Raw genomic sequence first — 26,957 nt, forward strand, 5'->3', positions numbered from 1 at the left:
AGTACCTACCTCTTGCACTTATAGAAGGGTTGACAAACTAGGTAGACCAGTGAATTTCCTGGAGGAACATTATACTCTGCCTGCCTCAAGTATTTTTCAATGGGCTACAGGTTATAAAGACATTTAATTTCCCTACATTTCCTTCTGCCTGTGTTTCTCATATATCAATCCCCTATGAACAATTTTGACAACCTTAAATCGTTAAGGTTGATGACGGTGGAAGGTCTTATCTTCCATAAGTTCTTCCAACTTAATAGAGACATAGAGATATCCCTACCTATGGCTCAACACTGATCAAACGGGCGATTCATATAGGAGTGCCCAAAGGCAGAGGCAGCCAATGCAAGGTAGGCATCATATATGAACCTCCTTGAGTAGAAAAGATCAGCTGTGGCTAGATGTTTGGCACCAGGCAGGGAGACACCTGAAAAGACAAGAAAAGAAGGTTTAGTATTATAGTAAGAAATAGAAGTCTGAATAAAAAGACCTGATAGTTAACTAAAATTGTCCTCCAGTCCTTTATTGTTGTTTGAAGAGAAATTTGAGGTCTTCCACAGGTTCATAGGAATAAGAAGGCACATTAGTTTGCTCATTGGTTTCATGTGAAGGAGATAAGGTTTTATTCTCTATATATGAGCCCATGAAGAGTGTCCCTCTAACTCTTTTGCAGTGAGAGTACATATTATGACCCAGTAGGGGCCCTTCCATTTTAAAGTTAAAACCCCTGCTGTATTAGACTTCCAGTCATTTATATGGTTGCTAGTGACCATCAGATTAGTTTTAGGGAGGATATGTTTTGTGTGTGCATTTAGAGATTTATGAATTCACCTGGCCTCAAGTGAATAATTTAACAGACCATTATAATCTCCATATATTGACAGGTCTACAGTGAGAAAGGGCTTTTCATATAGTAATTCAGAGCGACAGAATCATATTGGTGGTTTGGAGGCAATCCCACTTCTGAGAAGCCCTAATGGTAAAAGAGTAATCCAGTTTCCTTGAGTCTCAGTGCTTAGAATATAGTATTTACAAGGATGTGTTATTGACACATTTTCTGTCTATAATAACCCTCCTTTTAAATCAGAGATAACCAAATCAGTACTAATTCATTTGTAAAGCAAGTCTAATTCTAACAAACTTGACCTAATGATTTATATAAACTCGGTAAGAATAGTGACTAGTCATATAGGTCTTTTAGACTCTGTTTTGCTGATATATTTTATAAGGAATCTAGATTGACCTTGTGGTAGCCTCTCCATGCCAGAAGCTATGCCAAGTACTTGCCATCTCACATGCCTGCAATACCTATACATTTGGGCAAATTCTTCTTCAAGAGGTCCCCAATGTTTCCTAAGGTTCTTGCCCTTGCCAGGAATTGACATTCTTTACTCACTTGGTAAGGTGCTGGGAGCTCTTAAGAAGGCATCTGGCCAACCTTTCCAAAAGGCTCTATTGTCTTCATGCTTCATAAAGTCAACTTTAGCTCCTTAGAGCTGTTTAGTTGTATCTGAGTCTATGCATTTCTCTCAAATATAACATTCCAGTCAAAGCCTGGGTAAAATAACTAGTGTTTCCAATCGTGTCCTGTAATGAGATTCAAACAAGAGTCACAAACTATACTCATCTTTTTAAGCTCATTTAGTTCCATGTTACTAATTCTTATTTAGTCTGAATGCAGTTTTTTAGGAAGTTATGGAAATACCAATTTTAGCTTTAGGATTTTAAAGGTATCAAAAGCCCTTTTAATGAATCTCCTAAGATGAAACCTGTGTTGCAAGAAAATAAGAACTATAACTAAAAAAGACAAAAAGACTCAAAAATGGACATGGTTAAATATCTGATGAGTGGTTACGATATAGCTGGCAAGGAAATCGTTATTTCTGTGACACATAACACTTCAATAATTAGAACATCAAGTAATGAAAAAAAAAGAAGATCAAATAATGGCCTTATACTAGAACATATTATAACTTTATAAAGTGCATATCATCTCTAAAATGGCATTTACCCAAACATAATCTAAGACTTATTAAGCAACAATAAGTGCTTCCAGAGCAACTTGACATACCAAATAAAAAGACCTTATGAGTCAATGAGACTTTCTTTACAATTCAAATCTTGGGGAAGTTTGTTCCAAAACCTCAGAATGTTTTGAAAGCACATGAGTAAATAAATAGGGTTACAAATCATTGCAAAATTTAACTTATTTATTTAACCAAGGTTGCAATAAGACATTTCAAAGGCAATGTATAGGTATATAGTTGTTAGCAAAACCTAGCTCCTTTAATATTGAGAAGTTTTAACCAAGTAAACAGAGAACTGATAAAGATAAAGCCTAGAACCTGGTTTTCTGGGCAGATAAAAGAGAAGAAAAAACTCTGTTTACATTTTCTTATCAAGTGCAAACGATTTAAGAAAACTTTTTCCTTTGAACTGAGAAAAGTAGAATTTCAATCTTTCACCAATGTACTTTTATTTTTTTTTAATAAATTAATTTTTATTGGTGTTCAATTTACCAACATACAGAAAAACACCCAGTGCTCATCCCGTCAAGTGTCCCCCTCAGTGCCAATCCATTCATGTCAAGATCCCTGGGTGGCGCAGTGGTTTGGCGCCTGCCTTTGCCCCAGGGTGCGATCCTGAAGACCCGGGATTGGATCCCAAGTCTGGCTCCCGGTGCATCGAGCCTGTTTCTCCCTCTGCCTGTGTCTCTGCCTCTCTCTCTCTCTCTCTCTCTCTCTGTGACTATTACAAATAAATAAAAATTTAAATAAAAATAAAATCCATTCATGTCAACCTAAGTCCTGATCACATATAAAATTCCTTTCTAAAGATTTCCCTTCATAAGCATTTTACAACTTTTTTGTTCAGTGGTTTCCCTTATTTCCATCAGTCTTAATTACATTTAGCAGAATTTTAACTCTTAGAAACCTTAGTGTCCAGTGAAAACTAAGTAGTAACCAAGTGTGAACTCTTACACCAGAATTCCTTAGATGGCAAATTTATCAACCATTTAAGCACAAAACATGATTTCCAACAGACTCAAATATCCTTATTTCTCTGCAATAAGTGAAAACTTCAAACCTACTTCGGTAATCATTTCTTTAGTATTCCATTCTCTTTGGGAAAGACCTAGATATCCAATTAATTCAATCGAAATTTATCACCCAAGCAAAACTTTTTATATAGTTTCAGAGGACCAAAGACTTTGAAAGCTACCTTAACAATTACCCATGGAAATGTTGAGACTGAAGATTAACTATCATTGTAAATCATCCTTTTGCTAACAACTTGCAACAGCGATAACACCAGCTATTTGACCTTTAGTAAATCTTATAGAATAAAAAGTTTCAATTAGTTTAAATACTGAATTATGTTCCACCTGGGTCCACTGAAAAATCAGTTGGGAAGGGGGAAACTGAGTGGGGAAAAAATAGACAGGAAAACAACCCATGAAAGACTCTTAACTCTGGGAAACAAACAAAGGGTTGCAGAAGGGAAGGTAGGTGGGAGGATGGGGTAACACGGTGATGGGCATTAAAGAGGGCACGTGATGAGAAGAGCACTGGGTGTTATACTATGTTGGGAAATTGAATTTAAATAAAATAAAATATTTTAAAAAATCAATCAGTATGTTCCCCACTGCCAGTTTTTACCTGGGGTACTGGTGGGGAAATGAGAGGTGATAAGTCCAGGAGTGTTCTTTCCTCCAGGACAGCAAGGGGAGAAGAAGGAGGAGCCACTGGTGGGAGAGGCACCAAGGATGATATAGAAGCCAATTATGAAGGCCACACCCATGGTGATACAGACAAAAGAGGAAAAGAAGGCAGAAAAGGTGAGGTGCTGCCAGAAGACAGAGAAAAAGTGTTCCCGATTCAAAACTTCATCACCTGGAGTAAGGGACAGGTGGAGCTAGGAAGGCAGAAATAGGTAGGGGGCTATGGGATCAGGCTCATAGAAATCCCAAAAATGCTGAGATGTAAGGAAACCAGAGATAAGGGAACAAACCAGACCACTCTGCCCTAGGTATGGGTGGAGAGGGGGTCTTTTTTATGATAGTCATCTGTGACAACAAAGAATAACCAGACCCCCCAAAAGAGAAGCCATTAAAGATGGTATCACCAGTCCTTACTCGAACCAAGACGTCACAGAATGATAAGGCCATAAGCTCTCTGGTCAGTTCTAAATGAAAGACTATCAGTAGAGACCCACATTGGCAACAGTCAGGACCCCTCTCACCCCTGAGAGCTTTCTCTGCATCTTTGGTTACTAAACTTCTATCACTTTATTCGCTCTCTTTTGCCCGCAAGATTCATTCTTCTACTATGTGAGATAAGAACCTAGCTCTCCTGCTTCAACCTCAGAGATGACCAGTCACCATTTTTTTCCCCATAAATCCTGCAATCTGAACTGTTTCCAGTGGGTTAAAGAGCATCCCAAGGCAGAGTCTTTAGGGACTGAAGAGAGAAGGTCTATTACCAAGAAAACCTGCCCTTCCAACTCCCATTACCCGTGTGGTCTCCCACCTGCCGGATATGTTAGAGGTTCTTGATGTCAAAGTGACCAGAGCCATCCCTCAACAAGATTGCTCTGATCATCGCATGCCCTAAAGGCCTTGGAGGAGGGAGGCCTGCCCTCTCCTGCTTCCCCTTTGCATTCTAGACTGTGATGTATGCCAGCATATGGACCGAGGATGCCTTGCTGCAAAGGCCCTGCCATGAAGGCCATGTTAAACTGCACGTTCTTAACGCATGGAAACACTAGAAAAGTTTTACAAGTTCAAAGAAATCACCCAATTGTGTAACTTAAGTAGTTAGTGGAGGATATTGACAGAAAACAGTAAAGATTTAAATCCATCATGGCTCTAAGCAACATTCCAACATATGAAGTCTTTTCAGCCAACTTCCCTAGGAAATAGTCCCTGGTTGGGTTTTAATTCAATCAGGTGCTGTTTAGGCCAGTTTCTAGGGGAGGTCTCTCTGCCAGAAGCAGCTAGACCAGGGAAGGGGAGGGGATCACATTAGCCCAATGAGGAGGAAACCCCACACAGGACTCTGAAGATTGGCAGCCATGTTAGTCACTTAGGAGGCTGTCCTGTGCCCAAGACAGGCAACTTTGTATAAAGACGAATAAAGAGAGGGCATCAAGTTTCTGGGTCTTATTACTGATGTAGTTTCAGAATGTAGGTGAGGTGAGTTCTGGAACCCATGGCCAAGAAAGAAATCTTGAGACATCTTTTGTACAAAATGATGGTTTTACTAAAGTACAGGGACAGGACCTGTGGGCAGAAAGAGCTGCTGCACCAGGGTTGTGAGGGGTGACTGATTTATATAATCAGTTGGAGATTACAATAACTCCCAGGACTTGGGAGTTGGAGATAAGGAAAAAGGGGATAAGTTCAAAAGAACTTGTAGATCCTAAAGAGGACCTACAAGATCTTACCATTGTCAAGTTAAGGTTGTTTTTCCCTCTAACAAATCATTAACATTAAGACAAGTTGAGAGTTTCCTTCTGAAAGTGAGGTTATTGGTAAGAGATTTTTCCTTGCAAATCACTAAGACATCTGTAAACTGAGGAAGGTTCATGTATGGCTGGGCTGTCATCTCTATTATGTATTCTTTTTTCCTTCCTTTAACTTTAGGGCAGCCAGGAGTGCCTAGGAACGGCACACCTACCCCACCTGGTTGGGGAGGGTTGCAGGGTATCAGCTTGTGCTTCATCCTCAGCATGCCTTCTGCTACCTCATCATTACCATTCTGGCTATTGTACTATAACTTCCAGCCAAGCCAAGCTTTCTCCTCCCCATAGAGTAGCCCTAGCCTGGAAGACTGCAGCCCAAGCAATCCACATGAATGTGTTCCATTAAGATCATACCCCTGAAAAACCCCTGGAGAGGAAAGTACTCAACAAGTTTGCACCACAGGTCGAGGCCCAGGTGAGGTGGTTGATGTGATTTTGATGTGATTTGAATAGTATTGTTTGGGGTCCAGAGCAGATGGCCAAAAAAGAATTCTTGAAACATCTTCAATGCCAAGGTGGTTTTATAAAGCACAGGGACAGGACTCCTGTGCAGAAAGAACTGTTGCCCCAGGATCGTAAAGGGGGAGGGGAGAGGAGTAAAAATGAGGGAAGTTCCAAAAGGATTTTCATTTGCTAAGGAAGACTCCAGAGCATTGTGGAGGCTTTGCTATTGTAAAACTAAGGATGTTTCTCCCTCTAGCAAGGCAGTAACATTCAGACTCTTGGGAGCTTCCTGGGAATCAGCAAACTCAGCCTGCCTCAAGTATTTGTCAATGGCTGCAGGTTATAAGGACATTTTATCTACATTTTCTTCTGCCTTTGTAGCCACATCAGTTCCTCTTCCTGAACCATGCACTCTTCCCAACCCAATTTGACTGGCTTCTTCTTATGATTCCCAACTTTGTTAGGAAAAAAATCTTTATTTTTTTGGTGCTTTTACCGATTAGAAATTTAAGATGTTGTAACAGCTCTATACTGGGATGAGAGACGTAAGAGTTGCTTGAAAGTACATTCTGTAAGAGTATGATTAATTACCGGTGTCTTCTCTCTACGAGCTCTCTGATGATACTCCCTTCTGTTCGTCATAGCAGGAGAGGTCACTCTTCTCTGAACATCTCACTGTCTTCTAGTTTATATGCACTATGGATTATGAAACTGAATCATGATTATCTCTCACGTAGACTAGAGCTTAATTCTTTACCCTCATGTAATAAAAGCATAGGAACACTTGGTGGAGGGAAAGTATATTAATCCTTTTCTTATTTTAAAAAAAATCTTCATCACTGCTTTTTTTTTCTCTGCCTCCACTGCCTCCTGTACTTACTTCATAGCATCTCTATGTATGGTGTTCAAAATATATCCAGTAATTCTGGAGTAAAATATGTGACTGTCGTCACATAGGAAAAGAACATACACTCAAACTATAGTTTCTGTGTCCACAAAAGCAGTCTTACTTATTACAATTATATGTTGAGAGTTACTGTAGAATGATGAATCTAATCCCATGTGAATAGGATGGGAAAGCAGTAGAAGTAGAGAAACCATGTAAAACTCTGGCATTTCCATTGCAGAAGAAAGTGACAAGTGTTGGGATCACTATGGGGAGAGAGGAGGTGCCCACACTCACTGGAGACTCCAAGAGATTGTATAGAAAGAAGCAACAGGCATTGAGGACACCTTGGATCTGGGAGAAAAGCAGACATCAACTACCCTTGACACCTGGCAAACACCAAAAATAGTTATTCTTTAACATAGACTGAGTGACTCCCTCTGACCCAATTATAGACATGCTGGGTTTGAAAAGAGAATCATACAAATAAAGAGACATGTTGAGCATTGGACGACATCTCTTTTGAAGTATGAAAAGGAAGAAGAGACTTGGGCCACCGGTTCTTCCAACTGCCTGGGTTTCAAACCCACATCTTAGACTGTATGTACTTTTCCTTCTTATTGGCCATAGGAAGTTAGCATCACCTTTGTGTTTATTTTTAGGGGCCTCTGACCACTCACATCTCATTTCACTTTCTCAAGATTGAGTGAAAAATGAGCTTTAGGTTCCCGATTGCCTTCTTCCTTTGTCCACAATAAATGCCTGCAGTCTTAACTTCGATTTCATGATTATTTGCCATTAATTTGTATGATAAACATTCCCTATGCACCTATTACGTGCCACAACCTGTGCTTGATGCTGTCTAGAAATGGATTGGAGTAACCAAAGTAAAAGTCCAAAACCTCAGCGTCATCACAATAGAAGTTTCTTGATCTTCAGTGATGTGTAAACAGCTAAGATCTATGGAGCTGAAAAAAGATTATTCAGATTCTGTAGAAAGATATTTGTCATGAAGAGGAGATGCCATTTTATTATTTCCATTAAGAGTTTTGTAATTACCTTATAGCAATAAGAAGAAATTGCAAAATATATATATACAGTTGCCCAGACACACATTATACTGTTTTGTAAACTGAATGAGTAAGTAAAAATCTGACTAAAATTACAGGCAATTAAATAAAATAAAATAAAATAAAATAAAATAAAATAAAATAAAATAAAATAATAAAATTACAGGCAAAACCACAGCTCTGATTACCAAATAATTTTTTCATCTGTCCCTTCTCTGGACCTAGGGCTACAGATTAGGTTTCTGAGCTAATATACACTAAGAACTTACCCTGCCCACCAGACTTCAGCCTACATCAATGAGTCCCATGAGGAAAGAGCAAGAGAACAACTTTGTCCCAGATATTCTTGGTCTTTACTCCATAGACAATAGGATTGAGTGCAGGTGGGATAACTACATAGAAGTTGGCAAAGAGGATGTGAAAAGTCCGGGGGACATTATGCCCAAAGCGATGGGCAAGGATGGAGAAGAATGCTGGTATATAGAACATGAGGATGACACAGACATGGGAACCACAGGTGCCAAGGGCCTTCTGGCGGGCATCCCGGGAGGGCAGGCGGAAGACCGCACAGAGGATGAGGGTATAAGAAACGGCAATGAGAATCACATCTGAGATGACTGTCATGATGGGAACACAAAAGCCATACCAGATGTTGATGGAGATGTCAGCACAGGCGAGCCGGGCCACACCTATGTGCTCACAGTATGTGTGTGGTATGATGCGTGTCCCGCAAAAAGGTAGACGATTTACAAGAAAAACACATGGAGCAAAAATGCAGAAACTTCTGAAGGAAATTCCCACAACAATTTTGAGAGTCGTCCTGTGGGTCAGAATAGTGGTATATCTCAAGGGGAAGCAGATGGCCACATAGCGGTCAAATGCCATGGCCAGGAGTATAGCTGAGTCCAGGACAAAGCTATAATGCAGAAAGAATAACTGGGTGAGACAACCAGGAAAACTGATTTTCTGGGGACCAAGCCAGAAGATGGTAAGGGATTTGGGGACACATGTGGTAGACAAGATCACATCTGTAATGGCTAGCATGGAAAGGAAAAAGAACATGGGTGCGTGAAGACTCCGCTCCACGGCAATGAGGTAGAGGAGGATACTGTTGCCCACAATGGCCACGAGATAGATAAAGCAGAAGGGGATGCTGATCCAGACGTGGTACTGCTCAAGGCCAGGGATGCCCAGGAGGGTGAAATCACCTGTGTTGTAGCTACTCAGGTTGTACATGGCCAGGATGGTCTCATGAATCGATTTTGAGTCTGAAAAACAAAAAGTATATAGTGAACCTGAGAATATTGTGTGGTAATTCTTCCTCCACTCTCTCCTTCCGGTTAGTTCTCCTCTTTCCTGTCTGCCAAGAAAGATACTCTCAGTGCTCATCTCTTCAAGAAAGATTCCCTAGACTTGATGCCCTGGTAGTAGTCTTACCCTTGGGCATCTGGAATCTCTTCAAACTGCTATTCCCATTTTAATACCTAAGATTATATACTACTGTATAAAAATTATAATAATAATAATGCGATTTTTTGATATATTGATTTGAGCAGAGAGAACTATAATCTAAGTACATACAGAGAAAGAAACTAAGAAAAGTGGGGATACAATGGGAAAATAACAGGATAATTAACAATGACAGAACCTACTAGACGTCAGGCTTTACACAGTATCATCTCATTTAGAATAATCTTCTAAGTATTTTCATTCTCCTCATTTGTTTTTTTATTGTTTTGCTCTAGAATCTAACACTCTGAGAGAAAATTTTACCTAAGATCTCATTTTGGATAACGTGCAGAGCCAAGGTCAGTACAGTCCACAGCTAAAACTCCACCACAGCTGTGGTGCCAACCAGGTGATTGCTCAGTTGACACACTCTTAGATGCCAGGCGCTGAGAAGAGGCCTAGGATGTAGGGAAGTCAGTGTGGAAAACCTAACACTAAACTGCAGTGTGTCCAGCACACTAACCCTACGCCAATTGCAATTACTCTCCTGATTTCCCTTACACTCTAACACTTGGGATTTGCAGACCAGAATGTTCTCTGAGACTGATGTTTGGTGCCTCATCATGGAGAATGATATGGAAATGGATACACACAGTTCAGCCTCCAGCCCCCTCTCAGCACTGAAAGGGGAATCTTGAAAAGTGTGCCCTTTTTTTTTTTTTTTTTTTTGTTTGTTGTTTTTGTTTTTGTTTTTAATTGGAGTTCAATTTGCTAACATATAGCATAACACCCAGTGCTCATCCCGTCAAGTGCCCCACTCAGGGCCCATCACCCAGTCACCCCAACCCCTCACCCACCTCCCCTTTCACTACCCCTTGTTCATTTCCCAGAGTTAGGTGTCTCTCATGTTTTGTCACCCTCCCTGATATTTTCACTCACTTTCTCTCCTTTCCCTTTATTCTCTTTCACTAATTTTTATATTCCCCAAATGAATGAGACCATATAATGTTTGTCCTTCTCTGATTGACTTAGTTCACTCAGCATAATATCCTCCAGTTCCAACTACTTTAAAAAAAAAAAAAAAAAAAAAAGTTTGCTCTTGGTAAATAAGGAGGGGACCTCTAGTGGAAGGAATATAAAATTGACACATTTAAATTCCAGGTCAAGATAAAAGCAAACAAAGAAATTCCATAACATAAAACACAATATTTTGGGAAACTTTCACAGTACTACACAAGTTAAAACTTTACATGAAATCACTTCTGTAATGATCTTAAAAACTCTATGAGATAGTAATAATGTTGCCTACATTTTTCAGGATGCAGAAATGGAGCACAGAGAAGGTAATTTATCTGCCAAAGGCCGCAAGGTAAGCAAAGGTTAGAGCTACAAATAAAACCAGGGAGTCTTTTCTTAGATTCTCATGTGAGAAAGGTAATTCTCTATAGAGTGTATGGAAAATAGCATATATATGATATTCATATGGAAAAAGATACTAAATTTAACCTGGGTAATCTAAGGTAAATTCTGATTCACCACATCAACCACTCTCTTACACATATTTTTCTTGCCCTTGTTCCACCGGCCTCCCATCATGTATGTATGCAAAACCCAACTCCTAGATTCAGCAAGCTAATAAGACCTTCAGATCAAGACGGAAAGTCACTTCAGATCAAGAAATAAAGTCACTTTATTTCCATAATCTCATGATCATCAAACTAAAGCTCACTGTCAACACTGCCTGATGACTATCAACATGATCTTGCTCAGCATCATCTCCCTGGATGAGTTTTTCCTAATTTTTTCCAAGCACATCCACCAACTCCAGCTCTCTCCTTCTCGACAGTTTTTTTTTTCATTTCACTTCATACAGATTTAAACTCATTAGATATGCAATCACGTAAGACAGCAATCACATCACATATGTATGTATATACACATACACACGCACATACATATACTCTACATTTTATTTCCTGTTATAATCGTAAAATTCCCTTTCATATCTGGTCCCAAAAAGCCAACCCATTCTCTCTCAAATCTTTCCAATCTTCATAATCATTCATTCTCTTCTTGCCTTTGCCTTCAACAAACGCTTTTAAAATTTCTACTCTTTCAACATTTAAACAATTAAAATGGAATATTACTCAGCCATTAGAAACGATAGATACCCACCATTTGCTTTGACATGGGTGGAACTGGAGGGTATTATGCTGAGTGAAATAAGACAATCAGAGAAGGACAAACATTATATGTTCTCATTCATTTGGGGAATATGAAAGATAGTGAAAGGGAATAAAGGGGAGGGGAGGAAAAATGAGTGGGAAATATCAGAAAGGGAAACAGAACATGAGAGACTCCTAATTCTGGGAAATGAACAAGGAGTGGTGGAATGGGAGGTGGGTGGGGTGTGAGGGTGACTGGGTGGCGGGCACCGAGGGGCGACTTGATGGGATGAGCACTGGGTGTTATGCTATATGTTGGCAAATTGAACTCCAGTAAAAATAAATAAATAAATAAATAAAATAAAATAAAATAAAATAAAATAAAATAAAAACAAACAATTAAAGTGGGCTCAAATATTTTCTAGTAGAAATTACAAAAAATAATCATATTCTCTCATCATAGCTAGATGTGTAGTTATCTATACCACATACATGCTTTTCATGTCCTACTTACCTTTCTAACTCATACTAATATCATTTCTATTAATTTTGAGCTCAGCCACAGTAACTTCTTGCAAGATACATCCACGAAGGCAAAAGAAACAAAAGCAAACATGAACTATTGGGACTTAATCAAGATTATAAGCTTTTGCACAGCAAAGGATACAGTCAACAAAACTCAAAGACAACCTACAGAATGGAGAAGATACTTGCAAATGACGTACCAGATAAAGGGCTAGTTTCTAAGATCTATCCTCATCTTTCCACCAAAGTAGCTTTTGCTAACATTACCAATGAAGTCCATGTCCCACTCTGGTGTGAGTCCTTGCTGGACTTCTCAGCAGCATTTGACAATATTCACTTTCACTTCAGTGAGAACATTGTATCGTGAACTCAATAGAGGTGCACAGCTAGAGCTTCTCATCTTCCCCTGCCTGCTCTGCTCTCTGCAGGGTCTCTCACCTCATCTCCAGGCCTCCACACCTCAGTGTCCTGTCAGGGTCAGGGGTTCACAAGGGACATGCTGATGGAGGTGGCAGTGGGATTGCCATTCCCCCTGACTCCTGGGCAGGAGACTGTGTCTCTGAGCCACAGCCTGGAGCCCTGGAGCTGCTCCTACCTGCCGATGCACGCAGCCATCACTGTCCATGCCCCTTTCTGTGATCAGGAAACCAATGCACAGTGAGGCTCGGGTCACACACAGCTGGGACGAGGAATAAGGTCTCCAGGCACTATTCCAGGACCCTTTCCTGCCTGGGAAGTCTTTGCCTTGTTCTCAGCAGAGAGCACTTTTCCTCTTGGCAGGAGAAGCTACTCTGCCACTCACACAGATTCAGCAGCTCATCTGACCTGGGTTACCCCCCCCCCGACTCTGAGGGGGCCCTTGTTCTGACTCCATTCACACAGGCATGCTTTCTTGCTGGCATGAGTCACTGGGGGCACTGGGACACACACCTGCATGAACCAGCCAGAGACTCAGACTCACCTCGATCCATCTGTGGCCGCCCCCGTGGGTTCCAAGCCAGAGCCCGTGTCCTCCCTCTTCCTGGGCTGATGATCCTTCTCACGCTGCCTGCTTCTCCTCAGAGTGGCTCACAGACTGTGTCCTGCCTAAGGGGCTGGGGGCACAAGTGTTCCGTCCAGGGAGGAGCAGAACAAGGAATGTATTAAATGCAGCTGGAAGCAGTCACACAGAAAGAAGGCAGAAGGGAAGAGTTCAGGAAATGAACTCTGGCAGCATGTGTTCAGTCCCAGCTTTGTCATATGATTTGGAGTGAATGGATTAAGCACTTTGCCCATTGGTTTAATCAGAATTCATGATCCTCATGCTCTCTGTGGAGGTAGGAGTGAGAGGGAAGCCAGGCACAATGATCCACTTTTCTTGTTGCCATGTACTCCCCCTCTAGCACAGTGGTTAAGATCTGGAGCAGGCTCCGTGGCCACAGTAAATGGTTCAGATCCTAGGTCTGCCACCTACCAGCTGTGGGACTTTTCACAAGATATTCAACCTCTCTATGTCTTTATTTCCTTTATTTCTTTTCCCTAAACTGAGGATAAGAATAAATGCACCTGCTCTACAGGAATCATGTAAATACAAATAAAATAACATGAAAAGCAATTCTGCCTAAAACACAGTGAATACACAACACTGTTAGATAGAATTGACAATCTTTTCAGCAGTTATAAAAATTGTTGAGCCCATTTCTGTTGAATCCTTTCCAGTGCTCTCTTGGCTCTCAATTGTGTAATCTGACCAACCATCCTATATCTTAAACAAAACAAAACAAAAGAAAACAAAAATATATCAGGTGGGGACTGAACAAAGGATATTTGAAATCAGAAGGGTCCTGAGTATGGATAAAGCAGTGGTTAAGAGACAAGCTTAAAGTATAAGATTTTAAGTAATCAGACCAAAGAATGAAATTCCTTTGGGACACCTGGGTGGCTCAGCGGTTGAGCATCTGCCTTTGTCTCAGGCCATGATCCTGGGGACGGGGATGGAGTCCCACACTGAGCTGCTTCTTGCCAGGAGCCTGCTTCTCCCTCTGCCTATGTCTCTGCCTCTCTTTCTCTGTCTCTCTCTGTCTTTCTCTCTCTCTTTCTCTCTCTCTCTCTCTCTCGAAAAAAAATAATAAAATAAAAAAAAAAGAAAACAAGGAAATTCCTTTGACAATGGAGCCAAGAGAAGCAGATTGAATATAAGATTGCTTCCAAAGAAAATAGAGAATGTGGTGGTGTTGTCCTTTAATCCCTGCTCCCAGGTCCCAACTGCACCTTCCATGTTTTACTGTTCCAGGAATGGTGACAAGGGACTGGTGACACCCGACCCCATTTTTTCAAACAGCCACACTGGTCTCCACCTACACTCTCCTTGGCACCCCAATGTTGTTCTCTGAAAAAGAATCTGCACACCTCATTCCTATCAGGACAAAGTAGCTTCCGAGGTCATCCAATGACTGGCATGGTGGCAGGACCTTCAGTGCTTGGATCACTATAGGATAAATCCAGGTAGAGCATTGGGAAAAGAAGAGGTTTTCAAGAACCCTCAGATCCTGTGACTGAGCCTGGCTGAGGAAGTCCTGTTGCTCATCAGTCAGGAGCTCTCACCTCTCTGCTGAGGAAGTGGGATTAAAGATGGGGAAGAACATTCAGCCTCCATCTATCCAGTGATGCTCCAGTCCCTGTTGCTCCACCCTGTCCATTCAGTAGTCAGGGCATCAGTGATCTGGGGACTGCGAAGGTACTCTAGGACAAGCCTGGGGGAGAGCAGGTGTGGGCAGGAAGAATTTATGGGTCTCTTCTCTGGGCATCAGGGGGCCATCGATGCTGCATTCCTGGTGGGATTGAGAACCTGTGAGTCTCAGTTGTGCACTGTTAATGAGGGATCTGCAGCAGTCTGCAGCCATCTCTGCTGAATCCTCTTGTTCTCCTATGTTTCCATGCCTAATACACTCAGCCCTGATAAGGAAGAGACCAAGCAGGGAGGTCTCTGCAGTGCCCTTGGGTGGGGCACAGCAGACTCAGATGGAGCCATGCTTCCTGCTGCCCAAATAACAAACCCAACTGACATCTATTTGAGAGAGAGAGAGCGAGCAGGGCAGGAGAGAATTCCCAAACTCCCAGCTGTGCATGGGGCCCAATGTTGGGGCTGGATCTGCCCAGGACCCTAAGATCATGGCCTGAGCCTAAATCAAGAGTCAGACACTTAACAAACTGAACCACTCAGGCACCTCATAGTTTAAATTTTCAGTTTCCTATACAATTGTGTCATGATGCTAGGAACACTGCAGCAATGGAGATGATTATGGGGCTTATATCAGAAGTCTTGTTAGGAAAAACAAGTCAGCTAAACTGAATAATGAGATTGGTGCTATAATCAGAATGGGGAATAATAAAGTTTAATGTTTTAAATTCCAGATTACCCTGTTTATTGTGTGATGACCCAGAAGCTGACAAAAACAATCAAGAGGAACTCTCTGATGTGCACTGATAGCTATTGTGGGGAAAACTCCCACTGAGATGTTTGAACTATGGACTAAACCTTTAGTGTTTGTGCAAAAGAACAAACATTTTTGTTCCTACCTCTTAAGGATATGAATGGAGCATCCAGATTTTCTTTTTTGACATTTTTGGTATTCTTAATATGCTTGCTACTTTCATGCAATATATTTATCACTGGTGGATGAGTTTGAGAGGTAGATATGCAAGTTAGAAGTTTGAAAGATCAGACTTTCTGCAGAATGTTATGACATATTCCACAAAATACCAATAATTATCAATAAAAAAAGGAAGGGGAGGTGGGCGGGGGGTGGGGGTGACTGGGTGACGGGCACTGAGGTGGGCACTTGACGGGATGAGCACTGGGTGTTTTTCTATATGTTGGCAAATTGAACACCAATAAAAAATAAATTTATAAAAAAATAAAAGAAGTGATGAATTCTATATTAGGCATTTGTAAAAATAAAAATTCATCACTAAACACCATGCACATTGAACAGAATGTGTTGAATTTCATCTTCAAGCAAAATCCACAGATAGAAAATCAAGGATCCAGACTATTTCTTTCATTGAAAGATCAGTTGAATTTAGTGTAAACACAGAAGATAAATTGTTGGAATAATGAGAATATAGCAATGCTTAGCTAATTTTGAATAAAAGGTTCAAATAAATATTCTCAACATTATCAAGTTTCTTAGAAATCATTTCTTCTATTCTTGATAATAGAACTTTTAGAGGCAGGTTTCCTTGTTTCTAGCATGACAAAATGTAACCCAACACACACAAAAATAAACATAAATTATTGCTTACAAGTAGCATTGATCTCAAGCCAGTATATGTTAGATAAATTAACAAGAAAGATGCAAGCTCCTTTGATACATTAAATTTTTAAAATATGATACACAGAGCATGGCATTGCTTCTAAAGTTATATATAGATCTTTAATATGAGGCTTTCACTATTCCACTGCTGACTTCTTGTGTAACTGTAATTAAAGAATGTTAAAATCTCACAAAGTAATATAATTTGTCTATATTAAACACCGATTTGCACACTTTCAAGAAAAAGTGTATACATTTCTGCAAGTATTTCATTTGTGTGCTGTGTTTACATTAGTAATACTTACTGTAATATATTTTATGCTTTCAATACAAGACTAGAAATGAGTCTTATGTGTTCTATTTTATTTTTATTTTATTACAAAAACCTTAATCTACAGTTGTTGGGAATTTTAAAAAAAAAAACGGTCCTTCCACATTGACAGTTTGAAAAGAGCTTTTCTAGAAGCCTCTTTACATTTGTCCATAAACAAGTATATCTACTTGGTGATTCAATGTATTTTTCCATGGCATTTTGATAGGGATTGTATTAAATGTGTAGATAGCCCTGGGTATCATTGACGTTTTCACAATATTAATTCTTCCAATCCATGAGCATGGAATATTTTTCCATCTCTTTGTGTCTTCCTCAATTTCTTTCAGAAGTGTTCTGTAGTTTTTAGGATATAGATCCTTTACCTCTTTGGTTAGGTTTATTCCTAGGAATAACTAGGGATTGACTCCTTAATTTCTCTTTCTTCAGTCTCATTGTTAGTGTATAGAAATGCCACTGATTTCTGGGCATCGATTTTATATCCTGCCACACTGCAAATTGGCAAAGAAGTCAAACTCTCCCTCTTTGCAGATGACATGATAGAAACCAAGAAAGATTGGGTTTCCACTCAAAAGATTGGAGTGGAAACCCAATCAAATCAAAACCCAAAAGATTTTGGGTTTCCACTCCAAGATTGCTAGAACTCATACAGCAATTCATCAGTATTTTATTTATTTTTTTACAAAAACCTGAATCTACAGTAGTTGGGAATTAAAAAAAGAAAAAAACACGCTTCTTCCACATTGACAGTTTGAAGAGCTTTCCTAGAAGCCTCTTTACATTTGTCCACCTACAAGTATATCTACGTTGGTGATTCAACGTATTTCTTCAGCTGAAGAATGATTGTTTTGTAGATCTGAACTCTCTCTTGGATATGTCCTTCCAATATTATGCATGGAAGTAAGAAACCAACTGAATAGACATCCCTATTCAATTCTTGAATTTAGCACTACCAGAAGTAAAACTTATATTTGTATATTAATTTGTCTGACCTGTATGCTTATCCTCAATTACTCTGCAAAAGGAAATAAAGAATATGTGACAAATTATTAACTTTCAAGTGCCAACAATAGAATCAACCTATGGGATGTAAGTTTACAAATCTCATCTACTGATATCCAAATAGCTTCCTACATCTACTGAACACTAGTTTATGAGTCTCCCTATATTTTATGTCCAACCCCTACAGCTCCCCTGAGAATGCCATTATCACTATGGATGATTCCTGCAACAACCTAAGACTTGTTGATTTTTGAAACACACGGTTTCTTACCTAGGCTCAGGCAGTTCCCTCTGACTGGCACGTCCTGTTCCCCTTATTCACGAGGCTCAACTTTATATTCTTCTACACCATCAGAGAAATACTTTTGCTAGGGGGCTTTACTTGCCTCTGAGGAATGGCTGAGTGTGCTTTCTTGGTGCTTCCCTAACATCCTATGACACTCATTGCAACACATAAGATTAGCGGAGCAAAGTATCCATATATGTGATGTACTCCTTTTGCCAATTTAGAAGCTTTCCAATCGTAAGCAGCATGGTAGTACTTGCTACATATCAGTACTGCCAATTTCTATGCATTTTGTTGCCTACAACATGTATATTGTGAGTGTTACTGAAATGAAATATGACAGAAAAATCATTGCATATTTATTTTAATAATATAGGTTCAAATTGGCAGGCAAAGCATAAAATTTCCAATTGCCTCCTTTCTTCTAAGAGAGACATTGTAATTCTATTCCATTCCTTATTTTCGTAAGTCCTACATATTCTCCTGAACACAATGGCTACATCTAGCTGTCATTGGCTTATAAAGTAAAACACATCTAGATACATAGCAAAAAAAACCAAAAACCGATAACAGGTTCAAAGACAGAGGGTGGGAGAAGGTAATGGACACAGTGCAGAGGACAATCCCTTGCTGTATTGCTTTTTTAGGGCATTATCTTTCATGGGAGCCATTCTTGTGTGTTGGTGAACAACATTGTCTTTGTGTTCCTAACAAGATGAAACGAGAACATACTTTTAAATTAGCTCAGAATCTGTTCGGTTTTTTTTCTTTAAAGATTTAATTTATTTATTCATGGGAGACGCAGAGAGAGGCAGAGACAGAGGCAGAGGGAGATGGAGGCTCCATGCAGGGAGCCCAATGTGGGACTCGATCCCAGGACTCCAGGTTCACACCCTGAGCCTAAGGCAGATGCCCAACCACTGAGCAGCCCAGGCCTCCTAGAATGTGTTTATTTTGATTTCCTCAGTAAACTTTTAAAAATATCAGCTCTTAGCTAATCCATTTTCTCAGAAAATAGGCCATCTCTTCTGACATTTGTGAGCAGATTTAGCGAGCTAGTACATAGAGCAGAATCCTCAGGTAGTAGGATGGGGCTTAATTTAAGACAATTAGACTTCACCAAATTAGAAAAATGGGCTCTGATATCCCTACTTATTTTTTCTTCCCTCTGGCATTGTTTTCTCAGGAGTGAGGTTATGTGGAGTGGAAAAATCTCTGCACTGGGGGTTTGACACATGCTATTCAAGCTCTGCATTTATAAGTGCCTTGCCGTGTGCCTTAGAGAAGTCATGTTCACTCTCCAGGCTTCAGTTTCCTCCTCCTAGAACCAAGTTTGGATGATTCCAGTCCCACAGGACCTGACCAAGCTCCTCCTCCTCCTTCCTCTGGTCCCCCCACCTCAGTGTACTCAAGCCACATGTGCATCTGCTCTGTCCACAGTCATGTCACACTGTTTCCAGCCCCAGGACCTTTGCCTGTGCTGTCCTCTCTGCCACTGTCCTCCTTGCCCACTTGTAGTGCATCACTGCATTCACTTCATTATTCTCTCAGTTACATTACTCTTTGAAGGTAGAGAATTTATTTGTTTTCATGTTTCTTATGAATCTCTGTCCTGAGAATATGAGCTCCATAGAGCAGGGCAGAGACTCTTTGTATTACTAACCTTTATATCGTGAATGCTTAGAAGCTCATTGCAATACAGTGAGTACTCAGCAGATAATTCTAAAGCAGTGGATAATTTTCAAAAAATGAAAGATTTATCATAAGAACTCTAGATCATTCTTCGAATATGACACATGGTGTTGTGTGCCATGCGATCCTTGTGCAAGTAGATGCATCTTCTCATGCATGCGCTACTTCCCTGTAGAGTTCCTCTGTTTATCCCTCCTGTACCACACTTATGTGTCTGAGAATTGATTCTCTCTCACCTTCCAGGAAACACTCTGTACATAAGGGCCTCACAGGCTCCAGGTCTACTTTACTGTCCCAGCGAAATGGTTTGAAACGATCTCTGCAGTTCCCTTCCTCAGTGTGTCTTGGACCCTAGAAGCTACCATCCTCTGCTAGCACTAGGGCTAACAATGCTGGTGTGAAGAGTATATGCTCTCTCCTCCTCATTGCAACCCTTCTGGTAGACCACCCTGCTCATAGCACTTATATTGAAAGATTTCATGTGTTGAGGGGTGAGGTGGGCATGAGCACTGAAAGGGAACTTCTAATGCATATCATAAATAATAATAAGTATTGGATATTATTGTAAATGTTCTCTGTCCCTCTAAAGATCCCCTTAATAATTTTTATTGATATTTTCACTTTTAGTCTCTCTCTTCATGTTTCTGCCTTACTTAACACATTTTTCTCTCTATAGTTGCAAATCGCTATATCCGAATTTACGTGTTGTCCTCTTAAAGTACGTCAGTTCTCTGTTTTGACCTCTTCTTCCTATTCATATTCAGTGAACTCATATTCCACAAGTAAACAGATCATCAGGGAATTTTTTATACATAAAATAATCTCCTTCATAAAGATCACACCATTTCCCAGGTATGTAAAAGCACCTGTATGTAGTTTTCACTTTGAATATTATTAGCTTACTTTTTCTTTCTTGTTACATTAATATCCTCTATAAAGGGTTTAGCTTTCCCATAGCATATTTAAACATCATTCTGAACTCTTGGTAGAAAATAAAAGGATGACCCTTTCTCTTATTTGCTTGGTTTTCACTCCATAGACAATGGGGTTGAGTGCAGGTGGGATAACTACATAGAGGTTGGCAAAGAGGATGTGAAATGTACGAGGGACATTATGCCCAAAACGATGGGCAAGGATGGAGAAGAATGCTGGTATATAGAACATGAGGATGACACAGACATGGGAACCACAGGTGCCAAGGGCCTTCTGTCGGGCATCCCGGGAGGGCAGGCGGAAGACCGCACAGAGGATGAGGGTGTAAGAAACGGCAATGAGAATCACATCTGAGATGACTGTCATGATGGGAACACAAAAGCCATACCAGATGTTGATGGAGATGTCAGCACAGGCGAGCCGGGCCACACCTATGTGCTCACAGTATGTGTGTGGTATGATGTGTGTCCTGCAGAAAGGCAAGCGTGTAAGCAAGAATACAACTGGCAGAATGATGCAGAAGCTTCGACAGGAGATGCCCACTGCAATCTTGGTGATGGTCCTGTGGGTCAGAATAGTGGTATATCTCAGGGGGGAGCAGATGGCCACATAGCGATCAAATGCCATGGCCATCAGGATGGCTGAATCTAGGACAAAGCTACAGTGGTGGAAGAACATTTGTGTAAGACACCCTGGGAATGTGATTTCTCGAGCCCCAAGCCAAAAGATACTGAGTGATTTGGGAACACCAGCTGTGGACAGGATGAGATCAGTCATGGCCAGCATGGAGAGAAAGAAAAACATGGGTTCATGAAGGCTACGTTCCACTGTGATGAGGTAGAGAAGGGTGCAGTTTCCCACGAGGGCCACAACATAGATGATACAGAAGGGAATCCCAATCCACACATGCCAATGCTCCAGGCCTGGGATTCCCACCAGAATGAAGGGTCCTGGGTTGTAATTGCTCAGGTTGAAAATGATCATGGCAGACATGATGACCTAAATACAGGTCCTGAGGACAGAGGGCAGTAGAGGAGAGTTAGGGTCACTTGAGTCACTCTCATTTCCAACATCCATCATTATTGACTCCTAAATATAACAAGACCATATCAGTTAAGTAGAATAATGTTGGAATAAATAAAGTTTTGTGTTGAGACAACAGCAGGTAGTTTGCATAAACTAGCATTGTCTCAGATATACTGAGACTTACAGTCATTCTACTTCAAGAGAAGATGTTCCTTCTTCTAGCCATCTCGGCTACTTTACACGACTTTCCCGGCAGCCTTTCAGACTGGCTGCAATTCCTCTCTCATGATATAACATACCTCTGATAAAAGTTAAAAATTATAGTGTATACTTTTTTATGGTGGAAATAATTTCTGTGTCTTTATAGACACTTTTGGATGTTTAGTCTTGACAAGATCTTGACAAGATTTGCTTGTCCTGCCATTTGGAATACCAAAATTTGCCTAACCATAAATACTTGCTCTTTTAACGCTGCTGGATGGCTATGGCTCTTACATATGTGCGCTAACCATTCTTTTGGATGAGGTAAAAATCAAAAAATTTAGTCAATTGAACAAACAGAGGCCAAACCAGTAGGTTCTTAGCCTATGCTGAACAACATGTAGAACTTAAATAAAATTTAGAAAAGTTCCATATAGATGAGGTTCATGAGTCTCTCCTCTACACCCGTCCTGCCCAAAAAATAATTTTCAAGACCTCTACACTAAACAGCTGCATAACATTCTATTATGTTGACTTAGTAACACATTTTGTCAAAATTTCTTTCCAAAAGAAGGATTGTTTCCTTGCAAATCCATATTCTATTGGATAGATACACAGATGTTACAATAGTTATTCTCTCAGACACACAATCTTAAACATTCTCTGATCTATGTTTACAATCTAAATGCATTTTACCACAATAGATTCACCAACCCATGCTCAGCCCAGCACCCTGTATGTATCACAGATACATCTTACACGCATGTATGCACCACACACACACACGCCATACCTGCACATGTACACCCTACACACATTGCACGCATCATACCAACACATGCACAAATACCAATGAAAATACAAGCAACCTATTTCACAATTGGATTTGGAACTGCTATTTCTTGAGTGAATTCCCAGAATTTTGACTTGGAGAATTGCTCTTTTAAAGACTAGGTTCCTGTACCTCCTTTCAACTCCAGCAATTTGTCGCATGAAACATTATTTATATTCTACACATAACCCACCATACAGCCAGCCACTCACTACCAGGAGCAGCAGTGCCAGGAAGCTCCTGCTGTTCCTGCACCCCTGAGTCCTGATGGACAAAGCTCACATTCAGCCTCCTGCCAAGCCCCAGTTTTCATGCATTCTTAGGCCCAGCTCACCAGACCAGCATCTGCCAGACCAACACTTCCGGTCTCCACCCTTCTGCCTTTGGTAAAACAGAAGCAGGATGATCTCTTCTTTACTCTATGACCTTCCCTTATCTATACAGAAAAACACTTTTCTGGAAGCCTCAGAAACCCTCTTCTTCTACAGTGTCTCTTTTATTTTAGGTTCTAGGCTCAGGAGCACACCCCAAGTTCACACAGTGGCTACAGTCCAGCCCCCATCTGCTCAGTATGCCTGCTCTCTGGCTGAGTGACCTTCATCTCCTTCTTACGAATTCAGGGGGGCCTAAGATGCACCCTTCACCAACATGTGGGATATGATTTGGTTGTTCAGCTTTCATGTGAAAACCCACCCATCTGTGTGCTGCTCACAGCCTGAAACAGCACCTAGCATCAGGACCCCGAGCTCAGCGCTGTCAATCCCAGCTCTTCAACTTGTCTGCAGACATCCTTCATTCATACCCATGTGAGGAGGGGTGTTGTCTACTTTTTATGTGTCATGCACTCAGACACAACAGATGTTCACACAGTCACCCAAAGCCTTTACAACACACATGGGCACACATAGTCTGCGTCATCCTAAGGTTTGTTGTTTATGCCAGGCAAATCTAGAAGTCAGGGCAATCTATGAAACAGTCTGGTCTGCTCAATAAGTCAATGCTATTAACAGAGTGGAAGGAGCTTAGATGAGGAAAATACTTCTCTAGGTTAAATAAATTTAAGAGAATGAACCACCAAGGCATTCTTTATTGAATTGTTTTAAAAAATTCAAGGATTGGTAGATGATGTGTAATTGTGGGAATTTAAATATGAATAGGTATTGGATGATATAAATTATTAGTATTCACTTTATTAAGTATGTGTATGGTATTATGGTGAAACAAACACACACGACACAGATGCACATAGTAACATAAGGAAATATTAGCACATGGGTATGCTGTGGAGCCAGATCATTTCGCTGAGCATTTAAATTCCAGCTCCACGATTTACGAAATGTGTGAACATAGGTGAGATTATTTGAACTGTATAATTCCTTGGTTCCCACATTTTTGAAATGGGTCTAATAGCTCTAATTCTTAGTTATTATTAGGACATAAAGGACATGCCCCCAAACCACTCCCTAGTGCAGTGTCTAGCCCATAGCAAGCACGGACTATTGTAAGTCTCTCTATAGACCGCATTTGCTATCATCTGTATCATCCTTCACTGTCAGATCACTCGGTGAAGAAGAGAACAGAGCAGATAGGTGCATCCAAACCTACAGAAGCCGCTTAGGCATGCATGTATATGCACACACACACACACACACACACAACTGCAGACTTAGTCTCATTTTTAGGTCAGAGTGGGGGTCCTCGTCACATGTCTGACCCAGAATTTTGCAGACAACAGTTAGCTTGGCCATCCTCAAACCAGGTGTGTAATTGTGGATCTGTCTGGATCTTTGTCATCCATTTGACAGAGCATCTGTGCAAGTCTGGTAACCATGACCTGGGATTCTATGTGGGAATCACCCCAGAAAGGAAGGGACTGTCTCAGTGCATGGCTCCTGGAAACTGAGCCCTGAGTGCTCACCCACCTCTTTTTTCTGTCCAATACCTGGTTCAGGTCATACCCCTCAAACAGCCAGCACTCACCTAAATCATGAGATTTGGGCATACAGAAAAGTATGCTGGGCATAGAGATTTCAGCATACAGAAAAGTAGTGCCGACAGCCAGCTAGAAACTCTGCAAGAAGGGCAGGCAGCAAGCAAAGAAATAAGTGAAGGAGAAAGCAAGGGATGGTTGAAAGATGGATTCCCTGCTCATTTATTACTTCCGGCCAATATTCAATTTGGGGAAGAAGTAAATATATAGGGCCTGAGGGACCCTGGCATCCTCTTACTCTCAAGGGGAAAGTGTGAAGAAGTTATGTTAACCATGCCCAAGCCTGGGAGTTGATACCTCCTCTGGATGTTTATTATTTTGCATTGCACATGAGCCTGCATGCCTGTGGGAATATGGCCCTGCACTTGTCCACCTGTCACATCACCTAGCTTTAAGCGCTTGCCCCCTGACTCCACTCCTTGGATAAAGGGCTCAGACAAAGCACTTAGTATCTGTAAGAAGGTGATAATATAGTACCTACCTCTTGCGATTATAGAAGGGTTGAGAAACTAGGTTGACCAGTTGTTGTGAAAATGTCTAACACAGGGATCCCTGGGTGGCGCAGCAGTTTAGCGCCTGCCTTTAGCCCAGGGCATGATCCTGGAGACCTGGGATCGGGTCCCACGTCAGGCTCCTGGTGCATGGGGCCTGCTTCTCCCTCTGCCTATGTCTCTGCCTCTTTCTCTCTCTCTCTGTGTGTGACTATCATAAATAAATAAAAATTAAAAAAAAGAAAAAAAGAAAATGTCTAACACAGCGGAGACTCACCAGACATTTCTTAGAATGATCATGTGGCCCACGTCAAGATGTTCTATTGCTTTTCAAAGTGGGTCCTTCATAGACTCTACAATGGATATTCGTACCTCCCTGCCTCCCACCCCCACCCAGGGAGAGTAGTAGGTATGTGGCTGTGAGCATTAATACTAGAAAACAGGATAGTTGTTTGTCACCATCTCTGTATTTGGGCAGGAGTGAAGCAGATCCTGGACGCTCTTTCCTTTGATGGCCTAAGTCAGTATGTTCTCATTGGTAAAGCCAGTGCCTGCCATTCTGTAGTATCTTTGGCTGAGCCTCCCTTTTTTACTTGAAATCCAACAGGTCCCAAACTGCACCCATCCCCACCCTGGGCCTGTTCTCAGTGTTCCTAGGCTCAGGAAATGTCACCACCACTTAGGAGGATTTGAAGGCCTTTTTATAAAAATGTATTCCCTCTGAATATCTCAAGCCATCACTTTCCCTCTGAATATCTCTGAATATCTCAAGCCATCACTTTCTCTCATTGAATAGCTACTTTCACGTTTACCTACATCACTCTATGACTCTTACCTACGTCACTTATCTACATCACTCTATGGCTTCCTAAAGAATCAGCCTATTTCCCTATGCCCCTCTTGCAATTTCCCCTCACACACTGCTCCTGTTACTGTGTGTGTCTGATCACATCCACCATTTGCTTATGTACCATTTTGTTCTCACCATTGAGTCCTGGCTCCTGCTATTTCCTGAAGCATAATACAATTTTTTATTGGTAAAACAAATATGAAAAAAAGTACAGTCCTGTGGGAAGACCATGAGATATGCCTGCTGCAGCTATTAGGAGTTTGTAGGCCCACGTCCCAGTTTGTACCTGAGTAATTCTTTTCTCCCAAATCAGCCAGGTCTCCTTCCTGGAACAGCACAGCCAGCATCTCTGTGTCTGTCTGCAGAGATGTTCCACAATAACCCTGACAGTGGACCCCAAAATTGCCAATTGTTTGCCTTCGTTTCATTCATGGGCATGTTTCCTTCCGCTTGGACACAGAGTACACATAATTTCATTTCCAATGGCTGTCTTTAAATCTTGTATCACAAGACCATTGAAAATAACAGCCAAAGGCATAATAGTGTTTTATTTGATGTTCTAAGTTGAAATTTCTTGGCCAGTGTTTTATAGCAAGAGGAGGTATATCTTTGTCATGAAAATATCCAATCCTTACTTTTTTTTTTTTTTTAATTTTTTTATTTATTTATGATAGTCACACAGGGAGAGAGAGAGAGAGAGGCAAAGACACAGGCAGAGGGAGAAGCAGGCTCCATGCACCGGAAGCCCGACGTGGGATTCGATCCCGGGTCTCCAGGATCGCGCCCTGGGCCAAAGGCAGGCGCCAAACCGCTGCGCCACCCAGGGATCCCTCAATCCTTACTTTTGATGTATTCTGTCCCTTTATGGAAACTCTGTTCTCCTATGTTGATTATATGGAGCAGAGCTTGTTATAGGTAACTTGAGTGACTTTTATGCGAACACATGGTCCAATTATAAGGTTACATAGA

At 41.0% G+C, this 26,957-nt stretch overlaps 2 protein-coding genes across 2 annotated transcripts; both read right to left on the reverse strand.

The window, feature by feature from the left end:
* Positions 1–8,214: 8,214 nt before the first annotated feature.
* On the reverse strand, positions 8,215–9,156 carry LOC112911754 (olfactory receptor 52H1-like). Its single transcript, XM_025988428.2, has one exon. It carries the CDS (start codon positions 9,154–9,156, stop codon positions 8,215–8,217), a length of 942 nt encoding a protein of 313 aa, XP_025844213.2.
* Positions 9,157–20,634: 11,478 nt separating this feature from the next.
* On the reverse strand, positions 20,635–21,591 carry LOC112911752 (olfactory receptor 52H1-like). Its single transcript, XM_025988427.2, has one exon. The coding sequence runs from the start codon at positions 21,589–21,591 to the stop codon at positions 20,635–20,637; it is 957 nt and encodes a 318-aa protein (XP_025844212.2).
* Between the last annotated feature and the right edge of the window lie 5,366 nt (positions 21,592–26,957).

The sequence above is a fragment of the Vulpes vulpes genome, chromosome 11, assembly GCF_048418805.1.
Source record: "Vulpes vulpes isolate BD-2025 chromosome 11, VulVul3, whole genome shotgun sequence".
Lineage (NCBI taxonomy): Eukaryota > Metazoa > Chordata > Mammalia > Carnivora > Canidae > Vulpes > Vulpes vulpes.

Excerpts from the sequence above, each read along its gene's own strand:
- LOC112911752 (XM_025988427.2), bottom strand. The coding sequence starts at position 21,591 with ATGTCTGCCATGATCATTTTCAACCTGAGCAATTACAACCCAGGACCC.
- LOC112911754 (XM_025988428.2), bottom strand. The coding sequence starts at position 9,156 with ATGTACAACCTGAGTAGCTACAACACAGGTGATTTCACCCTCCTGGGC.